General features: G+C 34.8%; 1 protein-coding gene across 2 annotated transcripts; it reads left to right on the forward strand.

The window, feature by feature from the left end:
* The first annotated feature begins 2,751 nt into the window (after positions 1–2,751).
* On the forward strand, positions 2,752–17,620 carry LOC127410128 (syntaxin-binding protein 6-like). Of its 2 annotated transcripts, none has more exons than XM_051645196.1 (7): positions 2,752–2,951; positions 4,520–4,687; positions 4,790–4,920; positions 5,002–5,251; positions 6,407–6,505; positions 9,347–9,525; positions 16,051–17,620. In XM_051645196.1, exons 1-6 carry the CDS (start codon positions 2,852–2,854, stop codon positions 9,472–9,474), a joined length of 876 nt encoding a protein of 291 aa, XP_051501156.1. In that variant the 5' UTR covers positions 2,752–2,851; the 3' UTR covers positions 9,475–9,525; positions 16,051–17,620. The 2 variants fall into 2 exon arrangements, with proteins under 2 accessions (XP_051501156.1, XP_051501157.1); XM_051645197.1 differs by having other exon boundaries at positions 2,868–3,016.
* Positions 17,621–20,921: the final 3,301 nt, after the last annotated feature.

Here is a 20,921-nt window from a genome sequence, read left to right on the forward strand (position 1 = left end):
CACAATTTGATGATGCATTCTAGTGAGCAAAAAGTAAATGGAAAACAATACAAAACAATTGTATTAATCCATGGTGGGTAAATTAGTTTTGCACATATAAGTCAGACAAATGCAGACACTGGGGTGTAGATGGCCACAAAATAGTAGCCTACTGCTTATGGGTAGTGGGCATGAAATTTTAAGCAGTGTCCTGGAGTGTGGCATGCTATAATTAATCTACAGCTATTATAAAAAACATTTTCCCAATTCTTGTATTCTTGCTATTATTATTATACAGGCAGTTTTTATGGTCCCATATGATTTGAGACACATGTAATAATAATAATAAAAAAAAATAAATAAAAAAAACACTCATGGCATACTTCACATTGCATAACCATTAGAGAACAGAAAAAGCTAACAGGTTATCACAAACTGAGGAAAGATGTATAACAAATGGTGACCACCTGAAAGCAGCTGAAATATACACTTTCCCTTATATACATTTTAATCTAAAATCTTAAAGGGATAATTCACCCAAGAATGAAAATTCTTGTCCATACAATGCAAATGAATGGTGGACAGAAATGTAAAGCTCCAAAAAGCACATAAAGGCAGCATAAAATTAATCCATATGACTCCAGTGGATAAATCTATGTCTTCAGGAGCGATGTGGTAGGTGTGGGTGAGAATCAGATCCATATTTAAGTCCTTTTTTTACAATAAATCTCCACTTTCACTTTCACATTCTTCTTCTTATGTTTTTGGCGGTTGACATTCTTTGTGCATATCGCCACCTACTGGGCAGAGGAGAATTTATAGCAAAAAACAAAAACAAAAAAAACTTATCATATCGCTTCTGAAGATATGGGCTTTACCACTGGAGTCATATGGATTACATTTATGCTACCTTTATGTGCTTTTTGGACCTTTAAAGTTCTGGTAACCATTCTCTTGCATTGTATGGACCTAAAGAGCTGAGATATTCTTCTACAAATCTTTGTTTGTGTTCAGCAGAAGAAAGAAAGTCATACACATCTGAGATCGCATAAGGGAGAGTAAACGATGAGAGAATTTGGTGAAAATACCTTTAAGCGTTCTATGATTACTTAAGAGCACTCATAGATCTACGACGATTTTCAAATACTACTTAAGTTACGAAGCTTTTGGGAAACAGATGATATAACAATCATTTCTACAATCTACTTAGGCTTAAAATGTTTTCGGACATGAGGCCCTGGTTTAGTATAAAGCTTATTCAAATTATAATGTTAAATAAAATAAAATAATAATAATAATAATAAAAACATATGGCTAAAATGATATAGAATAGAGGATATATGACTCAGTTAAAAAAAGATAGTCAAGTCATTTATTCATAAAGTGCATTTAAATAGAACAGATGTTGAGCCAAAGTGCTGTACAGTGCTGAACAAATGTTATAAAATACAAGCAAATGTTTCAAAGTAAATAGAAAACTAAGAAAACAGGATAAAAAATAAAATAATTAAGTAGACAACAAAACAGTGAAAAGACATGAATCAGACTTCACACGATTTCACTTTAAATCAAAAGTTAATAAATAAATCTTTAGTTCAGATTTAAAAATGGTTAAATAGCTAAAGACTAATAATATTTAAAACATACTTATGGAAATTAATTCAAGAGTAATTAATTCATATGAAAAAAAAACATGAATTATAAATGAATAATAACTGTAATGCACAATTTAGTTTTTATGTTTTTAAATCGTTAAATTCTGTAGAATGACTGTCAATTTAAATAATTGTCGTGGATCTGTTGTGAATTGATAATAATAATAATATTAATAATAATAATAATAAAAACTAAAACTTTTATAGATTATTTCCATTTGCTTGTGAGGACAACCAGATTGCACGTGATCATCGTCCTCGGTTTCCCGAAGACAAAAGGAGTTTATGTGTGTGTGTGTGTGTGTGTGTGTGTGTGTGTGTGTGTGTGTACATGTTTATACTACATTGTGGGGACCAAATGTCCCCACAAGGATAGTAAAACCTGAGATCACCTACCTTGTGTGGCCCAGCCAGCAGTCCCCATGAGGGAAATGGCTTATTAAACATACTAAACAATGCTAATTTGAAAATGTAAAAATGCAAAAAGGTTTCTGTGAGGGTTAGGTTTAGGGGTAGGGTTAGGGTTAGGGTTAGGGGATAGCAATTATCATTAGATCTGTATAAAATCCATAAAATGCATGGAAGTCTATGGAGAGTCCCCACAATGATATATAAAAACATATATATTTGTTTTGTGTGTGTGTGTGTGTGTGTGTGTGCAGGTTTAAGTGGTTTATGAGGACTTTTTTTAGGTTACAAACTGGTAATTACAAGGGTATTATGCTATAAATGTGGTTTATGAGGACATTTCTAGTGTCCCCATAATTCAAATTAATTAAAAATAAAAATAAAAAATAAAGCATACTAAACGATGTTTTACTGAAAATGTGAAAATGTAAGGTTTCTGTAAGGGTTAGGTTTAGGGTTAGGGTTAGGGGATAGAATCTATAGTTTGTACAGTATAAAAATCATTATGTCTATGGAGAGTCCTCATAATGATAGCTGCACCAACAAGTGTGTGTGTGTGTGTGTGTGTGTGTGTGTGTGTGTGTGTGTGTGTGTGTGTGTTCAAATGTGTGAGCTGCCTACTTTTGGCATAAATGAGTTTCCGAGTCAGCTCAGCACACTCAGTCATCTCAAAACGCGCTATTTGATGCCCAAAATGCTGTTTAGGTAGGCAGCTCAGTGAGCTCACTAGGTTTTGGGACAAAGCCTGTGTTTGTTCTCCAGGACGCACCACACACGCCCCAATCTCCAGCAGTCTCCTGTTAGACTACATGCGGGATAAAGATGGCTTGACCACGCAGATACAAACGGGACTACTAAAACCTTTTCACCACTCTTCGGGGTTTGCTGAAGGAAGAGAGATAGAGAAAGGTAAAACAGAGGGTGTGTCCGTTTTGTGTCCGTTCGGATGTTTGAGGACTTTTTTAAGGAAACAGGTAAAATTTCAAGAGGTAGTTTAAACCATTTCAGTTTCAGATTTTCGTGTTCCTAAATTCTAAATTGTGACATACATTTTTATTTTTTATTTAAAATTTTTTTTTTTTTAGTGTTATTAGACTTCGACTAATTCATTAAGACTTTTGAAAATTCCAGCCGCTGTTAGTGAAAAGTAACGAAATAAAAAAATAAGCCTACATTAAATTTCATTAGTCCTTTATGAGTCACATTGACAATTTATTATATTTTTTTTTAATCTAGTTTAAAACACGTATTAAATTCGTAAAAATGTAATATTTGTGTCCATGTTTGTCTAACATTTTTGAAAAACAAACAAACATTTGTAGCATTTTCTACAATATACTATATACGTATATATATATATATATACACACACACACACACTGCCGTTCAAAAGTTTGGGGTCATGTTTCTCATGATCTTAAAAATCTTTTGTAGACAAAAATATAATTGTGTCAACATATTAATTTATTTCATTACTAACATTTTATTAAAAAAAAAAAAATGTATAAATAAAAAAATGAAAAATAAAAAAAAAGTTTTTGAAATTGATGACTTGGACAGAATAATTAAGAAAAGCAGCCAATAAGTGCCCAACATAGATGGGAACTCCTTCAATACTGTTTAAAAAGCATCCCAGGGTGATACCTCAAGAAGTTGGTTGAGAAAATGTCAAGAGTACATGTCTGCAAATTCTAGGTAAAGGGTGACTACTTTGAAGATGCAAAATATAACATAGTTTTGATTTATTTTGGATTTTTTTAGTCACAACATAATTCCCATAGTTCCATTTATGTTATTCTATAGTTTTAATGACTTTACTATTATTCTAAAATGTGAAGAAAATAATAATAATAAAGAATGAGTAAGAGACCCCAAACTTTTGAACAGCAGTGTATATATATATATATATATATATATATATATATGACAACAGAATGGCTACCTGCATTTTAGTTACACCACCTGACTTTGATTTGGAGGACAAAAGTATTTCAAATATTAATATTTCAAAACAAAATTGTTTCACTGCTAAAAATAAATAAATAAATAAATAAATAAATAAATAAATTAAGGATTAATAGTAAAAGATCATTCCAACATTTCTTTTGGCAAGAATTTCAGCTTTTAATGACACTTATTTTTTTATGTCTTCAGACAGGTACACCACCTTTTTTCTTTTTAAATTTAGAATGACTTTGAACTCAGAATTTGAAAACATGACGTGTATTTCAGGAAATGTTTTGTGTGAATTGCATTTTTAATATATTTTTTTGAAAAACGTAATAGATCCGGAGGAATCGCATCATGAATATATTTTGTATTTAATTTTGATTATTGAAGTGTTTTAAAATGTTGAAGAGTTAGATGTATGTATGTGTAATTGGCTTACTTTAAAAAAATAATAATAATAATAATATTTTTCCCCCCCTCTTGGGATGGAAAGTATTTTATTGTCGATTCTTGAAAACATTTTCAAGGCACTTTGAAGATGAACATTCAGTCAGCCATCAGCCGTGAGATCTTTGTCCCAAGAGATGAAAAGTTACTGGTAGCCATAGAGGTGAGGAGAAGGTTGAAGAGGAAGAATCTTTCCTTCCTCAATGCAGGCCGCAAGAGGGACTACCTAACTTTCCTCTGCTTGTCAGGTATCACCATATAATCTGTATTAGTTTAAGGTTTCAGATGTTCTTGAGAAGTTTGATGGAAGGTAGACTGGCATTGCTGACTCAAGTTTCTTCTCCATTTAGTCACTAACACAAGACCAGCTCAAATCTTCATCACTAAAGTTAAAAAGTACCCAAGCTCGCGACAGTTTTCTAAAAGATCTCAGTGGTCTGTGGAGCAGCTTCGTCAAGTCAATGGCATCAACCAAAATAAGGTGACTACCCTTCATTTTCCTTTTAAATCCAGCTCTTATTTTTCTGTATTTCTTTATTGACTGCTTCGGATATTTTTTTAGGACTCTCCTGAGTTTGATCTAGTGTTCGATCGCAACTCTGATCAATGGTTGGCTAGTTCAGCTGCAGAGAAGTGCATGTTTGTGCAAGTTCTGTACCATGCTTGTCAGAACTACTGGGAGGCAAAGCTTGGCCAAGACAACCCCGTGTCCCCTGGAGACCCGAAGATACCTGGAGTTACAGAGACCAAGAAGAGCCATGGTGCTACACGCCAAACTGAATTTATCAACTGTCAGCCAAAACTAATGGGAGGTGAGATGAGTTCAGAAAGTAGGTTAGCAATAGTGGTTTCAAGTCAGAATTTATATGTACAGTGACAAGAAAAAGTATGTGAACCCTTTGGAAATACCTGCATTTATGTATAAATTTGTCTTAAAATCTGGTTTGATCTTCATCTAAGTTACAATAATGAAAAAAAAAAAAAAAAAAAAACACAATCGGTTATAACTAATAACACACAGATTATTGTATTGTTCTTGTACATACTGAATACATCATTCAAACATTCACAGTTTATGTTGGAATGAGTATATGAACCCCTTGGCTAATGATGTCAACAAAAGCTAATTAGAGTCAGGAGTTGGCTACTTTGACTTGTATAAAGCACTCAAACACTTTGACTTTGCTTTTCATAAGAAGCATCTGCTGATGTGGAACATGCCTTGCAAAAAAAGAGATCTCAGAAGACCTACGGTCAAGAATTGTTGCTTTGCATGAAGCTGGAAAGGGTTACAAAGTTATCTCAAAGAACTTAGATACTGATATGTCCACACTTAGACAAATTGTCTATAAATGTAGATGATTAAGTACTGTGGCTACTCTCCCTAGAAGTGGCTGTCCAGCCAAGATTACTCATAAGACACTCCGCAGAATGCTCAGTGAGGTATAAAAGAACCCTAAAGTGACAACTAAAGACTTGAAGGAATCATTGGAAATCGTTAACATCTCTGTTCCTGAGTCTACTACACAGAAAACATTAAACAGGCATGGTCTCCATAAGATGTAAACAATATACATTTTAACATGATTTTAGCATGATAAAATCACTTACTAAATTCATCAAGATAGTTATATCCAATTTTACAACTTTGTTGCCGTGACAATAAAATCATGCAATCTATTATTGGATGTTACTTTATACAGGTAAGGTTAGTAAGCTATTTTATCATGTTAACACAATATTTACTTGTGAAACTGTGCATTTTATCATTTAAGGACTGGCCCCATTCACATCCACTTTAAGTGCCTTACTGTAACCACTTTTTTTAATAAACGAGGGATAAATCAAAATAAATTTTTGTGGTTATCAACATTATGCTAGAAATGCTGTTAATTGAGCTTCACTTGTACTGAACCCAGAATATTAAATCAAAACAAATGCCCTGTGTTCTGTTTTCTATATTTTAGATGGTTGTACTCTCAATATGGTCATCTACCGCTGCAAGATATTTTTGAACAGAATGAAGAACAGAATGATTTCAAACCAAGGCCAGTTTCAGGGTAAAGGTAAGTAGTTTTATATTTATGTTTTTGGTGCAGTGTTTTTAGAGTGTCTAAATTCATTGTATTTTACATTGCAAAAAAATATTTTACCCTTTAAATGTGATTGAGGCATACATTGGCCCCAAAAGTATTGGGACACTAAAATCACACATTATGTTGTTGGGATGTTATTGCATTAGATACATCTGCAAATAAATGATGCTCTAGCAGAGTAATACTAACATTTTACCACTACAAAGTATCCAAATACGTTTACAGTTTATCCAAATACTGTAGTATCCAAATAGTTTTATCATTTGAAAAAAGTAACTTCTTTTTGTAAATGTTTTGCCTGATAAGTGTTTGTGCCATTTCTTTAAAATGAATACCTTTTTTTTTTTATACTTTATTATATAATGCGCAGTGACATTCAAACATTTTAAAGTGTGGCTTAATTGTCTAATTACCTTTTTGGGGCACTGTAAATAAACCTTATCTAGAATATGCATAACAGATATACTGTGTATTTACTTTGAAGTAGGGTCAGAAATGACAAAAATGCCCACTAAATTCAAAATCTTAGTGAATTCTTCTGCTTTTTATTTGTAACATCTGCTATAGATCTTAATATTCTCTAATAGTCTTAATTATACATATTTTGGCATAAAATATGAGTATGAAGTAATAAATTCTCAATCTTGAGAATTTTTATAAATGTATTGATGTATTTGGCATGAATGGATGATACACAGTTTATGTTTTAAATGGTTGGAAACAACATATGTCCTCAAAGTTAAAAAATGCCCTTGAAAATCAAGTCCAGGGGCAAATATAGCCCCTTTATGTAAAAGTTCATTTCTGACACCGCTTTGAGGCAATGCTGTTCATTTCCATCCTGTCCTGTATGTCTAGTTGTGTGGATCACATCAGTCAGAATGAAGGCAGGAAGAGAGGGCACTTTGTCGGCTCTACTGGCAGGGGTTGTTTGTAGTGCACTGATCGATCTCTCTGCAGTGGTGGAGAATGGCTCCATTGCAAAGAGGGCCCGAATGGTTCAGAGGCCACTTTGTTCTGATGAAGGCATGCACGGGTACACAAAGACAGGCGTTAAGGGAGAGGGAGGGGGAGCGGAGATGAGTGAAGTGGCACCAGGCGTCACGGCGGATCACGGATCATTGGGGTGTAATGAATGGGAGAGGTGCCAAGCAGCCCTTGGAGCAGGAAATCCAATGTACTGACAAACTAAATCACCTCAGAGCCCTTCTATTTTAAATATATGCTATGATGTCTATTTTTTGACAGTTAATGAGATTAGCTTGTGGCAGTGTCTTGGAATTGCATTTGCATTTCATGTTTTCAAGCAGATTTCTCCCCCATCCACCACTGGTTGTACAAACAGATAGTCCCAACCCAAACTCACACAATTGATTTTAGCTAATATTGCTGTGTCAGGCTGGATGGGCCGCTCAAACAAACAGAGAAATGTTTTGATAGTGCAACAAATGTTACACTTTTAGGTGAAATCAACCTACAATTGGCTTACTTGTAGTTGACTCTGCATATTAAAGGGACAGTTCACCCAAAAATTTAAATTCTCTCATCGTTTACTCACCCTCATGGCATCTCAGATGTGTATGACTTTCTTTCTTCAGCAGAACACCAACAAAGATTTTTAGAAGAATATCTCAGCTCTGTTGGTCCTTACAATGCAAATGAATGGTGACCAGAACTTTGTAACTCCAAAATCACACAAAGGAAACATAAGCGTAATCCATATGACTCCTGTGGTTAAATCCATATCTTCAGAAGCGATATGATAGGTATGGGTGAGAAACAGATCAAAATTTGTCATTTTCCCTCTAAAACTCCACTTTTACTTGTACATCTGAAAGTTACATGTGATGCCTGTTTAGTTTCACTTTTACTTTTGAAAGTGAAAGTGGAGATTTAGAGTAAAAAAGGACTTAAATATTGTTCTGTTTCTAGCCCACACCTATCATATTCCAAAATGGATTTCTGTGAAATGCAGGCCAATGATAGGCTTATGTTTAATGATATGGAAATAAACAGTATATTGCCTTCTAAGCCCACTTTTTATTGTTTGTTTTATCAACGCTTTACTTGTCTGCCACAATAATGTAATGCATTTTAATTATTTGAATTATGATATTTATAATGTATTCATAATTATTTAAATTAATATTTATAATTATGTACTCATAATTCAAATTAAAACTCATAATGTAATATTGTTATTTGAGAGCCTCTCTCAGCAAATATTTATATCTGCGATTAATTTGATTAATTAATCGACATGCCATGTATTTTGATTCAAAATTTGAATCGATTGATAGCCCTATTTTTATTATAAACTTAAAATCATAAACACACAAGACTAAGACTTCAGTCATATCAGTAGTCTAATAAAAGTTTTTTTTTTACATGGAGCTGGGCTGCCTGTTGAGAACACATAACCAGCCGTATACTACTTGTCATCAGTAACTGAAAACTATTGCTTTTGTATGATGCTGCATCCACGCTGCTAGGTGTCAGTATAAGTCCAAGAACAATACCATATCGGCAAATGCAACATAAACAAAACATTACTGGGTGCACCTTTAAACTTGAATGATCTGCGTCAACTACCTCACTCTCAGCTTCCTGCTTACTATAAATAGTCTGCACTGTGAGCGCACAAAATGATTGACATGCAGAAAGCACCTTAAACTGTTCTGATTGGCTATACAAAGAATCTGCTCACAGGTCTAGCGCAGTTACATTGTTTCAGTGTGATATGTCAGGACACCAAATTCAGTGAAATCTGTCTGGTAAGAGACTTATTACATCTCCTTTTTTTCCCTACAGCACCAGTTGTAAAACCATCTAGGAGTAGCCCCTCCCCTCCGGCGGTAAGGAAGATGGGTAATGTAATGAGGAGGGCCAGTCAGGTTTTGAGTGAGCGTGGGGAGCGTCTGATGAGGGCTAATGATTAGACCAGCCACTTGTTGCATGGGTCCAAGAAGTTTGCAGAAGCTGCTCAGAAGGTGAGCTGATCGATCAATCTACATGCGCAACTTTGTGCCGCAACTTTTCAAAATAATTGTTTTTTTCTCCCTTAAGATTTTAAACAGTCACAGTTTGTGGTTCAAACACGATCATCTATGATATAGGGTTTACATTTATATTAACCTGTTGAAGTGCATGACCCCCCCCCCCCCCCCAAAAAAAAGTTAAAAAAGGTTAATGAACAATTTTGAACAGCACACTATATAGTAAATATGATCTCATTTAAGCAAAGTGCTCTATTTTATTACCAATAACATTTATAGAGTGCAACAGTCTGGTTCCAGAAGTAAAAATCTGATTAATTTTCTTCCATAGGGGAATTGATTATTAACAATAACTTCTAAATAGGGGTATGAATGTTTGGGTTGAAAGTGAATTGATTCGATTCACGATTAGATTCAGAACGATTAAATTCACAATAAAATTAGATTCGATTACAATACGATTCTACATTTTAAATAATACATTTATGGGATGCTTTAAACACTCCCCCTAATGTGTCTTAGGCAAGAAAAAGAAGGAAGAATATCTATCTGGAATAAGATAGTTTAGGCTACTGCACCAAAAGCAGCTTGAAAGAAAACGCATTAAATACATGTACATACAGGCTTCTTGGAGTGCAATGTGCCAATAAAATATTTTGGAGTTAAGCATAACTACAATAGTATTCCATATTCCATATTTCAATATAAAAATTCCTTGATTTAAAAAAATAAAAATAATTAAAAAAAAAGATTTTATTAATTTTCATTACTTTTTCAGACCTGGAAATCACAGTTTTATAATTCCCTGATATTTCCAGGTTTTCCATGACCATGGGAACCCTGAATCAATAAAACAATCTAAATATTACAGCATTAAAGTAACATCATATGATTACATTCATTTCCTCAAGGCCTCATATACAAAAAAAGCAGAGAAATGTAATATCAGCTGATGATTTCAACAAACGTTTTCTGCACACCAAGTCCCCAACTAAACAACGATACCAGAAAAATTGCACTATTTATTTTAAAGAAAATAACAGCTAAGTTTCACTGCAATGACAACATATTAAATTTCGGTAGTGACCATGCAAAGGCTGCATCCTAAAACGTAGGCAGCCGACTTGCTGCCTAATCATTTAACGGCTTAACCAACAGCTTTTTTAAAAGAATGGAACTCTTACAGAAACTGGTCTCAGAACAGTGTTAAAAGCCCCTTATTTTCATCCTACCTCCATATACAGCCTCCGAAGGCAGCATTTTCCAGTTTTTGGATGCAGCCAATAAGTTGGCTGCTGTACAATCCTTTGAGCGCGTTTCACTCAAGATAAGAGCGCAATCTGTCATTTGCTCATGTGATAGTCAGTGGCTGTCCTGAAGAGGGATCAGACACAAGGTGCTTGAAAGCTGCCCAGAAAAAGTTTCAGTGAGTTACGGACAGAACTGAGAGCGGGCCGGGGTGAACCCATGAAGGATGACAGAAGAGAGCAGCACGTGTTTGTGAGGGGAGAGCTATGAGGGCATGCGCTCCTAGGCGTGCTAGAGAACAACACCGCACATGTCTCGATTAAATCACACATGTAACAAATAAAATGTTGTATATTTTAAAATACTTATACGGTTTAGCTGAATTTAGTTTAATTCTATTTTTAGCATTTTAAATCAATTATTGACCAACATTTACGATTCTTGATTCAAAACTCATATTTGAAGATTGATGCATATAGATTGGCAGGATAAGAAATCAATGCATCGAGAAAACAAGTGAATCGTTACACCCCTACTTATAAACCTTAAAAGACAGATCTATCGTGAGCTCCAAGGTTGCTAATCGATGTTATATGGGCTGAAGCCATCGGTCTGCATTATTTCAACTTAATTTTTACAAATCACGTTTAATAGTGGAATTTCAATGTTGGCCCAGAGGTGCACAACACAACAAAATTTACAAAGCAAACAAAAGTTCACAACAAAAAGAAATAAAGCTACAACACAAAGAATTTAAGCCATATCACAAATAAATTAAGTTGCAACACAACAGAATTAAGTCACAACACAAAGAAATTCAGCCACAACACAACAAAATTAGGCCACAACACATCGAAATTCAGCCACAACACAACAAAATTCAGCCACAACACAACAAATTCAGCCACAACACATCGAAATTCAGCCACAACACAACGAAATTCAGCCACAACACAACAAATTCAGCCACAACACAACGAAATTCAGCCACAACACAACGAAATTCAGCCACAACACAACAAATTCAGCCACAACACATCGAAATTCAGCCACAACACAACGAAATTCAGCCACAACACAACAAATTCAGCCACAACACATCGAAATTCAGCCACAACACCACAAAATTCAGCCACAACACAACAAATTCAGCCACAACACATCGAAATTCAGCCACAACACAATGAAATTCAGCCACAACACAACAAAATTCAGCCACAACACAGCAAAATTCAGCCACATCACAGTGAAATTCAGCCACAACACAACGGAATTCAGCCACAACACAATTAAATTCAGCAACAACACAACTAAATTCAGCAACAACACAACTAAATTCAGCCACAACACAACGAAATTCAGCCACAACACATCGAAATTCAGCCACAACACAACAAAATTAGGCCACAACACAACTAAATTCAGCAACAACACAACTAAATTCAGCAACAACACAACTAAATTCAGCCACAACACAACGAAATTCAGCCACAACACAATGAAATTCAGCCACAACACAACAAATTCAGCCACAACACATCAAAATTCAGCCACAACACAACGAAATTAGGCTACAACATAAATAAATTCAGCCACAACACAATGTATTTAGGCAACAACACAAAGAAATTCAGCCACAAAAATAAATTCAGCCACAACACAGCAAAATTCAGCCACATCACAGTGAAATTCAGCCACAACACAAATAAATTCAGCCACAACACTATGAAATTCAGCCACAACACAATTAAATTCAGCCACAACACAACGAAATTCAGTCACAACACAAATAAATTCAACCACAACACAAATAAATTAAGCCACAACACAACAAATTCAGCCACAACACATCGAAATTCAGCCACAACACAACGAAATTCAGCCACAACACAACAAATTCAGCCACAACACATCGAAATTCAGCCACAACACAACGAAATTCAGCCACAACACAACAAATTCAGCCACAACACATCGAAATTCAGCCACAACACCACAAAATTCAGCCACAACACAACAAATTCAGCCACAACACATCGAAATTCAGCCACAACACAACGAAATTCAGCCACAACACAACAAAATTCAGCCACAACACAGCAAAATTCAGCCACATCACAGTGAAATTCAGCCACAACACAACGGAATTCAGCCACAACACAATTAAATTCAGCCACAACACAACTAAATTCAGCAACAACACAACTAAATTCAGCCACAACACAACGAAATTCAGCCACAACACAATGAAATTCAGCCACAACACAACTAAATTCAGCCACAACACAATGAAATTCAGCCACAACACAACAAATTCAGCCACAACACATCAAAATTCAGCCACAACACAACGAAATTAGGCTACAACATAAATAAATTCAGCCACAACACAATGTATTTAGGCAACAACACAAAGAAATTCAGCCACAAAAATAAATTCAGCCACAACACAGCGAAATTCAGCCACATCACAGTGAAATTCAGCCACAACACAAATAAATTCAGCCACAACACAATTAAATTCAGCCACAACACAACGAAATTCAGTCACAACACAAATAAATTCAACCACAACACAAATAAATTAAGCCACAACACAACAAAATTCAGCCACAACACATTGTAATTCAGCCACAACACAATGAAATTGGCCACAACATAAATAAATTCAGCTACAACACAATGGAATTCAGCCACAACACAAATAAATTAGGCCACAACACAACGGAATTCAGCCACAACACAATTAAATTAGGCCACAACACAACTAAATTCAGCTCTCAGCACAATGAAATTCAGCCACAACAAATAAATTCAGCTACAACACAACGAAATTCAGCCATAACACAAAAGAAATGCTCCCTGCCACTAGGGGGCAATGTCGACCTGGTGAATGATGTTTAGATTTTTAAAACTTTATTGGCAGTATTACATGCTTACATGAGGAGGTAAGGACATGTGAAGACATTCCCAGTAAAGTAGATATAAGTTTTGATGATGATATGATTTTAATTTAACTAAATACAATGTGTCAAAGACATTGATGTATTGTGAAGCTGAGCATTGTAATTAACTCTCGGTGGTATGGCCTCCAGGCAACATAACAAATTTTGGCTTGCTGTGTCTAAAATAAAATAAAAGATTCACGAGTCTTTTCTTAATCTTTGTGTTGTAGCTTAATTTTGTTGTGGTGTGGTTTAATTTCTTTGTGTTTTGAACTTTTGTTTGCTTTTCAAATTGATGTGGCTTAATTTCTTTGTGTAGTAGCTTGGTTTCTTTGTATTGTGAACTTTTGTTTGCTTTGTAAATATCGCTGTGTTGTGACTGAATTTATTTGTGATGTGGCTTGATTTCTTTGTGTTGTAAACTTTTGTTTGTTTTGTAAATTTCGTTGTTTTGTGCACCTCTGGGCTACCATAAATTTCTGATAAAGAACTACACTACCCATGATCCTGAAGAGAGATCCACCAATCAGAGAATTGCTGTCGACAAGCTCTTCAGCAGCCGCCCACTTCAGTAACCAATGTGAATGACGCATACGAGTGGGTCTTCTCTAACTACTTACATATTTGTATACATTTAAATTTTTGGCAATAAACTTAAAATAAATTGTTACTAGTAATCAACTACCTAAAATCAATATTTTTATATTCTTCCATCATTTTAATTTGATTATGTAATTTTCAATGCTTCATGGAATTGTAGCTCTGTCCCTCATTAAAGATGATAAAGGAATGTTCCGGGTTCAATACAAGTTGAGCTCAATCACAGCATTTGTAGCATAATATTATTTACCACAAAAAATTTGTTTCGACTCGTCCCTCCTTTTCTTTAAAAAAGCAAAAATCTGGGTTCCAGTGAGGCACTTATAATGGAAGTGAGTGTGCCCAATTTGTTTTGTGTTAAAATACTTTCAAAAGTTTAGCTAGAAAATGTAAACAATATGCATGTTAACATGACTTTAGTGTGATAAAATTGCTTACTAACCTTTTCTGTGTAAAGTTATAGCCAATTTTACAACTTTGTTGCCATGATGATGTAATCCCTTACAAAAAATCAAAACTAGCCAAAACTTGCTGCAAATTTGCCACTCTTTATTTTCACATGCAAATGAGCATTAGATTTGCCTCAAATGTTTGCCAGAATTTTGCAGCTCTTTGCCGGTAGTGGTGAACCTCTACAATTTGCTGCAAGTTTGCAGCAAAGCTCATTTGCATGTGAAAATTATCAGTGGCGAATTTGCGTGAAGTTTGCGGCTAATTTGCCATGAATATTTCCATAAGGGTTGTCAACAAAACCTGAAATCCTTAAACAACTGTAAAAATTACGGTTTAAACAACTTTACAGCTCAACACAAGTTTTAATAGAATAATTAATGTACTGTATGTGCTTTAATAAAAGTATAAGCTTCACATTTCTGGTTTTAAACCCTACAAAAATTGTCCCCATTCACTTCCATTTTAAGTGCCTCACTGTAACCTTGATATCTGATTTTTTAAAGAAAATTTTTTATGGTAATCAATAGTATGCCACAAATGCTGTCAATTGAGCTTAACTTGTATTGAACCCAGAACATTCCGTTAAAGACACAGTCTTGTACTGTCTTTTTGTCAGATTTTTAAATACTTAATTGCTTCAAAAGTTCAAATAAAAGTTTTTTTTTTAAATGTTGTGATTCACCTCGGAGCTGGTAGGTTTGGTTCATGGCTTAGAACTAAAAATGTATGGGAAAAATACTTCTGGATCCAAGGCGGCTGAAAAAGTGGGTGGGTACTGTTTCACTCTAGTGGCTTTATAATGGTTTATAGTGAGAATCCAACCCAGTCTAATAAAATGAACGTTACTATAACAACATTTTTGCAAACTGACTTTTACTTGCCCAATTCTACGTTTCATCGCAGTTTCCTGGTGAAATTAACACTAGAGGTGCTACAACAGCTGTGCGTTTTATTTACTTTAACACAAATCATGACTACAACAGCTGATTATGACTTTATAAACACTTATTTTTTGCTCTTACTCACACACTGCTATGCTATGATTTTGAAATGCTTTTATTGTAAAATTCCAAATTTCAACATTTACAAACTTATTCCAACTTGACTATAAAGAATAATTCCGTTTTGCAAAAATGTTGCCACAGTCATGTACTGTGATGTTCATGAGACCAGGCTGTAGGAAACAGCATGTTGTAACTCTTGTAAGCATTTAAATGATTTGAATATTAAAAAGTGTGATTGTGACTTTTCTCGTATTCCTTTATTTCTCCAGCTGGCTCTGAAGCAGATATAGAAGCGCTCTGGACGGCCTGCCAATAACCATTTTAAAAGTAGCTTTTTTTATCTAGTAGCTAGATACTTTAATTGTCTAATTTTCCAAGGCAAACTTTAAGATGATTTTTAGGCTTTTTTTGCTTTAGTTTTTTTGAAGGTTAGAGGTTCTTGGGGTAGTTTAAGGATTTCTTTATTTTTGCAAACCACTTGATGGTCAAATCAAACAATTGTATAGAGGGGTGGCATGGTGGTCTGTCTGTTTTTGAATAAGATCATGATTAAACCCTGATTGTTTTTTGCATTTAATATCTTATGTGTGGGATATGAAAAGCCAGCAGGGGGCTGATCCTCCCCTGCTGTGATACATGTTGCTGTGATATGATTGAAATTACATTTGTTTTGCAGTATAAAAAAGCCTTAAGCCAGCCTTTCCTTTTGCTTGTTTCACTAAGCAACAAACTGAAACGAATTGCCTCCTTTTCAAAATGAGTACACAGCACTGAATTGAAAACAATGAGTGTTGCAGTGTAAACTAATTTATGTTTTAAAATGCCTTTTGTGTTTTAAACTGCTTTTTTTTTTTCTTTTTTTTTTTTGTTCTGTGTACGGTATGCCATAATATTACTGTCTTAGATTGCATACATTAACTGCTAAAGTGAGTAACTAACTTCTCTGGATTTCTTTTATTCCCTGGGTGATTTATTTCTTTCTCTACTTTTGTATCCACACAGTGTGAACTGTTTTTTTCACATTAAATAAGAGTGGTATTATGAGGATGAGGAACTTAACTTGTAAGTCACTTTTGTGTAATATGTGCTAATCTCTATAACAAAAGGTTTAGCACTTTAGCCAGGGAATGTAGACTCATGTAGTTTCTAATCTGAACCATGAACAACTCTGGATGTATTTATTTTTTATTATTATTATTCTCTTGCAGAGAATGATCAATTCTAATTAGTGCAGCAGCAGCAAATTTAACACAAATAGGTCACTTAATATGAACAAAAAGTTACATATAACACATATGTTGTGTTGATGCACAGAAGAGTTTGTACTCTGTAATGGCTGTAATTGTTCACATGAGGGGGCTGCTTGTGCTTTTAAGATTTATCTCAGATATTCAATACAGTCATTCATTAGAGATGCTGATGAATGCTGAAGCCTCATTTTGAAGAGATTTATAATCCATTAAATGTGATACATATGTGTATAACAATTCTGTTCTGTCTGTCTATTCAATGTCTATTGTCTCAATAGTTTGTAAACTGACATATAGGAGCATGACCATGTCATATTTAAGGCCAGAGGGTGTGTTTCCACACTGATATGGATACCCTGATTGGTGTTTGGCATGTTGAATGCAACCTACCTTTTGTTGTTGTCAAGTTCTGTTGCTTTAATTTATAGCCTGTTCCCTAATACTGTATATGTGTATCTAATAGAGCATTCTATCTGTATTTGTTAATCCATGTGTCTTGTCTTGTGATACCCAAGAAAATCTTGTTAAACACACAAAAGCCCCACATTAACTCAATAAATGAAATGGGACCCACTTGTGTTTGGCCTGACGTGTGTGGTGGTTGTGCATGCATTCTCTCTCCACTAGAAAGCGCTCACATCCAACCATTTCAACAAGCTGCAGAAAAGGATCTTTCAATAGTCTTGTTTGACTTTTAATCCCATACATCCATTTAAAGATTATTATTTTTTTTTTTAATAAAAGGTCATGTGTTTCAATGTGTCTTTATATCTAGGCCTATATAATGCCTATAAACATTTTATTTGTTGAGTTAAAACAATTAAAATTGTCATTTGCATGTATTTATTCAATGCCTAATACATTTAATGCATGGGAATTTTACATGTACCCAGAACACTTTAACATAATTTTTCAGTGTAATACCCAACTGTCTACACATTTTGTTTTTAGGGTTTTGGTTTAGGTTAGTTTATGTTAGGGTTAGACTTAAACTTTTTAGGATTTTGACGAATTTAAGCGCAATAAAATGTATGAAGTAAAATGAATAAAACATTTTAGATTCTGCACTATTTCTTGGTCATTAATCAAATGTCAGCAAACATTTCCATGTTAACATTTTTGTACAAAAGGTGAGATTTTCATACAGTGGCCCCTAAAAGTATTTGGACACTTGAGGCACACTTAAAAGTGAATGTCTTTGCATTACAGTATCCACAGTTTTCCTTTTTAAAATTAAAAGCTTTACATTTCAACCTTTAACCCCTTATACTCTGGTGCATTTTTGGGCTGCTGCCTGCAATTTTTCACACTCAAATTTAAAAGCTCACACATTCACACATACTGTGGACTAATTGCAATTAAATTCTCATTTTTCAGAAATAAAAAAGACTCCAATTATTCATAAATAATACTGTATATGTTTACAATCTTATGATGAACAAAGCTGTTTTGAAAAAAAAAAAAAAAATCTGGTTCTGTTGACTCTACCACACTTTGAAAAGTCTGATTTCATTTCACTAGATGGCAGCAAGCACTAGAAAATATATTTTTCTCTATCACATTCCATCACAATATACAGATCTGAAATGTAGGTGGCGTTCTAATGCATTTTAGCCCTCACAGATGTGCTCGTCCATAGACATTCAGTCTAATTTTCAGTTCATGCACCACCCTTGTTGCTTCATTGAATATCTAAGCCTGTGAGTGGACTAGAAGCTCAATCTATTATCATTAGAAAGCTGAGATCCTCCCCTTTGCGATGATATAAAACATTTGATCATAAATAGTCGAAAACTTTTCTGAATATTTGTTTAGCATGCTTTTCCTGCTGGATGGCATATTTTGTTCTGGGCATCTAAGATATAACCTTGGATTTTTCAGCCAAGCAAGCTCACAGACAAGTAAGCAATGGCTAATGCTTTAGAAAACTGCCTAAGTTAAGAGCAGATATAAAGTTTTTGGCCACTTGGAGGTTTCAGCAACAATGATCTGTGCACAATAGAGACATTTGTATTTGATGACTTAGAGAAATCATATTTCACTTTGTGATTCTTTTGAAAATCTTTCAAACTGTGGTATTAGGGGAGCAAAACTGTATAGTCACATTCCTGAGAGAGCTTTCATTTGATATATGACTTGTCCATTTAGGTGCTATGAGAAAGACTTTTATTTTCAGAGAAGTATTTCTACACTATTACCATTAGGGGCGCTAATTTGCGACGCAAATGTTTTGAAGCCTCATTTTGGTATTTTAAGTAACATAAATGCAGAAGTGATGGTTATCTCTGTAAAGTTCAGATTCTTAACTTTCAAATAATACCTCATATGCCTGACATAGGCATTTTCGCAATATAGCGCACCCCCTTGGACCCTCCAAAAATAGGCTCTGTTCACTTCCATTGTAAGTGCCTCACTGTGTCCTCAAATTTTCCTTTTTTTTTTTTTTTAAGAAAATTATGGGCAAGATGAAATAACTTTTGTGGTATTCAACATTATGCCACAAATGCTGTCAATTGAACTTGATTTGTATTCAACCTGGAATATTCCAGGAGTGGTGGTGGCGTAGAGGGCTAAAGCACAGAACTTGTAAGCAGAAGATTGCTGTTTCTATCCCCACAGCCACCACCATTGTGTCCTTGAGCAAGGCACTTAACTCCAGGTTGCTCTGGGGGGATTGTCCTTGTAATAAGTGCACTGTAAGTCACTTTGGATAAAAGCATCTGCCAAATGCATAAATGTAAATATTCCTTTAAAGGTGCACTCAGTAACATTTGTGTTTGTGTTCCCTTATGTTCTACTATTACTATTTTTTTTTTTTTTTTTTTTCTGTTTATAAGTTATGCAGTTAGCAAAAAAATAATCAAGTGCATTTTTAATCTGAAGTACTGCACCTGTAGTTACTCTGCTAGGACACCTTGAGAGGAACTGACTTCATGCCTGCACTAAAATCACCTTGAGACTAGTTGGTTGTAAGTAATAGCAAGTTCTGAGTAAATGTCAAACATTTGTTTGCAGAGGACACTTGCTTTCATACAGTATTTTGTTGTCTAACGTAATGATGTTCATACGTGGGTGTGTCCAGATACTTTGTATACTTTGAGTATTGTTTGTGTTGCCATTTACATTTTGCCATGTGTTGTGTCATGCAGAACATGATGAGTGGGCTGAGGCAGTATGCAGCCTGTGACCTGCGGAGTTGATGCGCTGCACTGCTGCATCAGCATCTCCTGTACACAGCATCCTGCAGGATTATGTGTTTGTGCTGTGAAATGAAGGTCAAGACTCAACATCTGACTTCGGGATTCGTGACTTGTATGAGCTGTGCATGACACTGAATGGATTAATTCTCTGTAATTTCATACCATAATCTGGCCCTTTAGAAAAGCATTATGGCAATTGATCCATATGATTTAGCATTCTCAAGGTACCTTGTGCATGTGATATTGACCTCGAAGAAATATTTCCAGAAGTGTGTAGAGCTGTTAAAGCCAGAGGCCCAAGTCGTGACTTTCTGATGATGAGACAGCAATTAGTAAACATCAATTGTTTATTGACTCGCCCAGGGTCTTCCCGCTTGAGTTTTAATGTTGAGCTGGAGCTTCACATAACCATCGAATGACCTTTAAATAATTTTAATAGTTGACCTCAGAGAAGCCTTAACGTGCATACTATTCAGTAATTGTTTACAGGAGAGAGCACCTCATTTTAATGAGCTTCTTAATGGAATGCTCCTGATTTTCCTTAACTGGTCTCATAATCTGAAGGAGGGCTGATGAAAAACTAAGTTTTTTTATTCAAATTCAGGACTGAAATTTGAGTAACAGCTAGTTGTGATAGCACACTAGTGGTAATGATAAGCAGGAGGGAATTATTATGCCACAAATGGCTTT

Source organism: Myxocyprinus asiaticus, chromosome 19 (genome assembly GCF_019703515.2).
Source record: "Myxocyprinus asiaticus isolate MX2 ecotype Aquarium Trade chromosome 19, UBuf_Myxa_2, whole genome shotgun sequence".
NCBI lineage: Eukaryota > Metazoa > Chordata > Actinopteri > Cypriniformes > Catostomidae > Myxocyprinus > Myxocyprinus asiaticus.

Excerpts from the sequence above, each read along its gene's own strand:
- LOC127410128 (XM_051645196.1), top strand. The coding sequence starts at position 2,852 with ATGCGGGATAAAGATGGCTTGACCACGCAGATACAAACGGGACTACTA. Across the intron at positions 2,952-4,519 it reads AGGAAGAGAGATAGAGAAAG|GCACTTTGAAGATGAACATT; the intron begins GTAAAACAGAGG and ends AACATTTTCAAG. Across the intron at positions 5,252-6,406 it reads TCAGCCAAAACTAATGGGAG|ATGGTTGTACTCTCAATATG; the intron begins GTGAGATGAGTT and ends TCTATATTTTAG.